Source organism: Lepisosteus oculatus, chromosome 8 (assembly GCF_040954835.1).
Source record: "Lepisosteus oculatus isolate fLepOcu1 chromosome 8, fLepOcu1.hap2, whole genome shotgun sequence".
NCBI classification, from domain to species: domain Eukaryota; kingdom Metazoa; phylum Chordata; class Actinopteri; order Semionotiformes; family Lepisosteidae; genus Lepisosteus; species Lepisosteus oculatus.
The window spans coordinates 20002090-20008990 of NC_090703.1; the positions used below are offsets into that span (position 1 = coordinate 20002090).

The window sequence follows — 6901 nt, forward strand, 5'->3', positions numbered from 1 at the left end:
CTAGCATATGGTCTTTACACAGGTATGAATGTCTCTGAATAAAGGTTATCGGTCACTCATGACACTCATTCAGCCACAGAAGCTGCTGAGGTTGACTTCCTGGAGTAGCAAGCAGTTTGAGGCACAAAATTATATCATAAATTCTTAGAGATAGCAAACAGTATCAGTGCTGAACAAAAACCTTAAAGAATTCCAAGAGCCATTTTTGCTAGCAGAATTTGAAGAACACTGGATTTTACAATCATCCACTACAAAGTTATGTAAAGTTCTTGAGCCGTGCAATAATTAGAATTAATTTTAAAATCCCATTTATTCAACAACAATAAAGTCACCCACCTTGCCAGCTGTTGGATATTTCTTATTTGAGAATCAGGAGGTGAAGACTTATTTGTGCAAAACTACACAAAAGTAAAAAGTGACTTTTGTGTGCTGTATTGAGTTATGAAACAATCTAATTTCTGCAACACATTTTAACACATTAGTTTGCAGACAAACTAAATACAACTAGCTTATATTTTACACTTCTCATTTATGGTCAATAATAGTTCAGAGAACACTTATATAGGGTATGTCTCAGTTTCAAGTCAGAGGTCTAAGCTTCTAAAAACAAACTAGACTTGTTTTTCAAACACAGCCAGAGCCTTAAACACGATTGCAGGCTGGTGCACAATGTATACCTTTACATTATAAAAACCAAGTCTGTGCAGAGACTTTAAGAGAAACTTAATAGACTTTTCTGTTCTCCAGTTTCAAAGCAGGACCTCCAACGTCTGTCTTTTTCTCCCTCTTTTTTTATTTGCGATTGCTTTCAAATTCAATTTCGTCTCAGGGAAAGCAACTCAGTTAAATTATCTTTACAACGACAGCTGCCCAACAGAGGAAGTGAAGATGTGATTGTTAGACATGAAAGTCAGACCACGTTTCAGTCACTCATGAAGTAACAGAATCTGCTCAAGTCAGTGTGACAGCAAGCCTTCTTGAGCTGACAGGATAGGAAATTAGTCAGAGCTTCACACTGTTAAAACTGGCAGTCTCAACACAGTAATACTGCATGCGAGTTAAAAACATCACCAAGCACAAACTTAAAGCAGATTAGTGCAGTAGTATCTGACAGACTGTCTGTGGACAAACTGCAAAGCCTTTTGAAGGCAACGAGATCTGTTTGATATCTGCACCAGGCACAGAAATACTGTGGATCATCTGGGGGTTCCCATTTTAATACATTAGAGCTGTGAGCCCTCTGCCACAGTACCAAAGCTCACTGCCTTTGACAGACCCAATGAACCTGTTTTGGATGCTACAATATAAGGTTTGGGAAGATTATAGCTTGTGACACTAACTTAGAGTTAACAAAGTAAAACGCCACATATGGCTTTTGAAATTAGGTTTTATGTGAAATAAACATCTTGTGACCTAAACTTATTACAAAAATGGCACAAAGTGTAGCATCAGGCAGCCTAGAAGTGAATAGACTATGCAGAAACAACCCCAGGGTTGTTCTGTAGTTCAAGGCAAAAATGTTCTACACATTTGTTCCAGTTTAACCTGACTACTGCCGAAAATATATGTACCCCTCAATCGCCACCTGCACAAAACTCCCATGAGGAGTGCTTCTAAGCCAGTCACCTTTCAAGTTCTCTGTAATAACTTTTAGCTCACTTCAGGTAATATAAAACAAGATTGAAAGAGTTGTGAGTGTGAGGTCATGGCATCACAATATACAATATATTTAATTAATATAAAATTAACATTTCTGAACTTGACAAGGTCCCACTGACCCAAAGTACATTATACCAATATCTCAGGATTCCCATTCCTAAATACTACAATTACATCTTCCCCAATTAATGATATTAATTACTTAACTTTAGCAAAATCTTTTGTGTGTAGAGCACTGCACAGCAGTGACACTGCATTCAGTTACAAAGGGATCAGGAATACGTTGGCTATTTTTGAATGCAGCCATCTCTCAGATGCCCAGAGGACCACAGGTTCCTGGGATCACCCAGGACAGTGGCGTATACCTGTACTTACATTTGCAGCATGATCTTGTGCAAAAAGATGCCATCCACAAGCTCCATATACATGGAGAGCTTATCTTCATTTCCACCTCCCAGGGGCCCAAACGTTTTCACCTGCAGGCCAGGAAGATAGGAAGGCACTGTTAGTCCCTTTTCAGAGCAGTTGGCACAGAGAAGAATCAGTATTGTTAACACAAAGAGCAACTGAGGGAATTCCTCAGTAGAGCCACCAATATCATTGTTTTCAGAAAGCACTGTAAACTCAGTAGTTGGGATATCAATGTCTATCTGCCTTTGGCCACGATTCCCAAAGAGGGGGTGCTGAGATGACATCTATCACAAATGGTGCTCTAGGCTCAACTCATCCCTGAGACCTGGCTGTTGCATTGTGGGACCTGTAGTGTGCAGAAGCAGATGATGGGTTTGACAGGACATGTTGAGGAAAGCAAGCAGACACCTCTTGAGGGCAACACTTCTAAATTTGAGGGACAGAAACATAACTGGCAATTCTAAAAAGGGAAAAACAAAACCTACAGCAATCATCTTTCTTCATCTCTGGTCTACTGAGAGACTGTATATGTGAGACTATAAAAGAAAGAAGTATAAAAACTGTAATTTACTTTTTAGCCAATTCAACACCAGTTCATCAAAGTTTGTTACTGTAAATGCATACAGTGCTCTCAATATTTTATTGGAATGGTTATATTTGGTGTTACACTGGGGTCAATATAGGGCCCTCTGTTATTTACTATCTATGGGTTAACCCTCGGTCAAGTACTGCAATTTTGTGGTTTGAATCACCATTTGTATGCAGACAACAATCAGATTACCAACATCAACATCAAGCCCATTCTTGAGTTCTGATCCAAAATGAAGACTTTGGGATGTGATTCGCAATGTTAGGTTGACCTTTGAACCTCATGCGTAGCGTGTATTGAAAACTGTTTTTCCCATCTGACAACTGCTGACAGGCAGTGTCCTATATATAAATAAATTCACTTTTTTTCCCCCAAGGACTTCTCTATCCTACTTGCAGCACTTTCTAAACCTACACTTAGCATCCTTAGCAACCATCCCTCAGGGCTCTGTCTTTGAGTCTTATTGGGAGTGTGTGGCCGCTCTGGCCCACGTTCTTCTTGGGACTTCTCCCAGGACGCTTCCAGGTTCTTCCAGTATCTTTTCCCAGGATTTTCCAGGCTTCCCAGGACATTCCTTACCCCAGTTTCCCACTGTTAGATCACCATTGTTTTCAATACTACTCATTCCTCCAATAAACCCGTTTTCACGACCGCAACTTGAGATCTGAAACATTTGATTCACTGTGCCCAGTTTGCCCACTCGTGGGCTCGGCGTAACACACAATACATGAAAGATATGGCTGCTCTGGAATCAGTTCAGAGAAGAGCAATTAGACATCCCTCCTGTTAAGAAGGCACATTTTATATAAAGGGTTGTGGGAGTCTGAACAAGCTGATACATTGGCTTCCCTCAGGAAACAACCAAATGAGGGTTTTTTTTGGATCAATTACCTATTAAAAGAACAAATGAGCAAGATGAAACAAATAGCCTCCTCTCTTTTGTAAATGACCTTATGTTCAATATGGGCAGGATTCAGAAGGTAGTATCCTGGCTAAAGTAATGACATTACTCCCACCTTAAGAGTTCCTGCACCGGCTTCCTGCTAGGTTTCAACTTGATTGCCCTACATGGCAGGGGTCTCCAATATGTACTAGTCATGCTGTAGGTTTCCTCCTCTTCTCCAACTGACACCAGCTGAGCTGATTCTCTTTTACTACTCTTACTCTCTGCACTCTTTCAACAGATGATGTGCCTCAGAGCTCTCCAAACTCCAAACTAATAAGACTGCAGTCACATTTGGTGCTTTTTAGTCTAAAAGCTTTGTGATCTTTTATGTCGGCTCTGATTTTTTCACTTCACAATAACAAGGGTAATTTAGAGCGAAATGTGCTGTTTTAAAGTACTGTAAAGCACTTTAAAGTGTCTGCACTTGGAGATGCTATGTAAAATAAAGTTTAAAAAGCATCACAGCCCTTAAAACAAAACAATCCTTCTCCTTCTAGTAACTGTGCAAGTCAGTCTTCTCACTATATTATCATTAATATTGTTAATTAACGTATTGTTAATTAACGCGCCGTGTAATATCTAGTGTTTTAAGCTCCATAGAAACCGAGAAAGACAGCAGCCCAGCCAGTAAAATATTGACATGAAAAATGAAATAGGACAGGAGGATTTCATTTTAAATACTCAACGTTCAACCCCATACATTTGTAGCAGTCGGTTTCGTCAGATATCTAATTTGACTTCTGTAAAAGCGCAAATACAGTGTCTTTTTGAAAGTTCACAACCGAAAGGAAAAAAACGCCGGTAAGTCCAGAAAATCCCCTTGCACGAAGCTGCCGGTACTCAATCAGATTGATACTTCCTGCTGTAATTTGAAAAGTGCATCATCGCTACTGTCTCCAGAGGACTGAAAAACTGACTGGGAGGAGCAAATCAGAGCGTTACATACATAAGGGATGTGGGTTACAGGTTTGATACCGGCTGTGACATCTTGACAGCGCTCTTGCATTTATTCTGGTCATCGAGCTGCTGTAGGTCTCATCCCGAGGGACTGCGCTATAAATGAGCTGAGACAAACTATAAATTAACACCATAATTATCTAGATTTAACAGGATTCACCCCTTACAATTTTATCAGTTTTTCCTTCTTTACAACTATCATTGTTCCCAAAAATATCTAACACCTATTATTAAATCTTGTTTAAATCCCTTAAAGATCCCAACAAGCCTTCTATAAAAAAAATCAAATATAATGTTGAAATGCAAAGAATTGGCCGACAAGTAGCAGCAAACGCACATTGAGTTGAACATGTGATTTAGTGTCAATAAAACAGCGCCAAAACAATGTTAATCACAGCTCACTCGGGATCTTATTTGCTTTGCATCACAATGTCTTTAGACATTTCAACTCGGACACAACTATCTCACAACTAGGTGAGAAAATCAGGAAGTACGTGATAAAAAGCACATTTTGATAAGTATTTAACATCTTACAGGATTCAACCATTTTCACATTACACTTCATATACAGCAGCCTACCATCCAGCATAAAATCTACATTTAGAAAGTCAGCTTGTTTGACAAACAGCAAAATCCCGTGGTTTTGATCAATTCTGTAAGTAAGCAATTAATTAATTATGAGTTTAAGTCTTAATATCTTGGACGAGTACTAAGCGTGTAGGATATGGTGATTTTCCACAACAGAACTATGTAGATCATGTCACACTAATTCAATGAAAAATAATTAATATCACTGCTCTATGGCCTTGAGAATTCAGGAACAAAACCTTGGTCCAATCTAGGCTGGCCACTGTCTGGGTAACCAATTCAACTGCCGTGTGAGTCACCAGAAACACTGGTGTTAAGAACACGATAACTCAGTGCTGGAGTTAGCGTGTTTGTAACACTGCAGCTTTTAAATGTCTTTCAAAGCAGCAGTCGTATTATTAGGTATATGATTCTTGATCAGTTCACCTGCTATAAAAAAAAACATGTGAAATCGTAATCACATGATAGTGAATATCTAAACCAAAGTCAAGGCTGTTTCGATAGGAAATGTTAAGTTAACCTCAGGAAAACGCTGGCGTTTGAAGTAGCTGATTTTGAGCAGAAATCATGCGTGTCTACTGTCAGAGTCATTTCACGTGCATTATACCTTCAATACGGATCAGATTTTGTAATCATTCAGACTTCAACAATAAGAATTTTTTTTCCCAGCCAAAATTTTTTAAAGTTTAGTTCACCGCGCCTTTTTGTTTTTATAATGCCTCTTGAAACGGTAGCTTTTATTGCAATTAATGAAAAGCTGGGGAAAAAAGACGCTAATAAAATAAATTTCGCTTTCATTATCAGCCTAGATCAGATCTCCCTCAATTGTTAAACGCAGTTTAAAAGTAATACATTGCGCAATGGAATAGTTATTATTTTTGTTTTTTTCTTACAAAATGTGACATATTTACCAAATTTGTAATATTTCGTAATAATGTATACAAAAAACATGTAAACGCCAATGTAATGCGTAGATTGCCCAAAGACAGCGAGGATGTATTTTCAAAAGATCTAATCAAAACAATCATGCAACACTTACCCAGATCACCAGTGGACTCTCCAAAAAGTTTGCCATTAATTCCGAGACGGTGACATCCATTTTCAAGCGTACAATATTCCAGCAAACAACAAACACCTGAAATGGTTACTTTACTTCCAGAATTAAAGATCATGGGTCCATTTTAAGCGAGAGCCCACGCTTAGACTAGGCATCCCAGCAGATCGGAAACAATAGCCCATGCACACAGTTCAGCCCATCCACCAAATGCAGCTCCGTGCCGATTTCAAGTCTAATATCCGAAGTTCTCGTGTTTTAAGTGTAAATTCCAGTGCTACAGAAATTGTGACGTCTGTTTTCCGCAAAATTTCAATTTGGTTTTTTTCTCTCTTTTGCTCTGATTTTAAAGTAGTGCATCGGGGCAAAAACAGAACACCGAGATTAGCGCCCGATTTTGCATGAGATAGCTGGGGTTTCCATTGCAAGATATTCGCTTGATGTAATCCCCTCTATTGCCATTGTTTCCAGTTTTTTAAGGAAAAAGCAATCAAGAAAAGTTTTTAAAACGTGGCTGGATTGCGGTTTGTACAACTTTACGTTATTTTTGATCCTGAAAAGCCGTTCCAGGTAGTTAAAATGAGAAAATGTTACAAGTGAAACAAAAAAAAAACAGCAACCAACTATCTCCACCTTGCTACTATATCGCGCTACTTCTCTACAGCATCCAACCTGTAACCGCAAGAACAACCTTTAC

At 38.8% G+C, this 6901-nt stretch overlaps 1 protein-coding gene across 2 annotated transcripts in view; it reads right to left on the reverse strand.

Moving 5' to 3' along the window:
- ccdc88c (coiled-coil domain containing 88C) overlaps positions 1-6901 on the reverse strand; it is an 82862-nt gene extending 75961 nt beyond the window's left edge. The window contains exons 1-2 of one of the 2 annotated variants that reach the window (XM_069193357.1): positions 6190-6901; positions 2035-2135 (exon numbers count right to left, since the gene is read on the reverse strand). In XM_069193357.1, the coding sequence (XP_069049458.1) occupies positions 2035-2135; positions 6190-6249 (161 nt within the window). In that variant the 5' untranslated portion in view covers positions 6250-6901. The remainder of the gene's footprint in view (positions 1-2034; positions 2136-6189) is intronic. The other variant, XM_069193358.1, reaches the window with a different exon arrangement.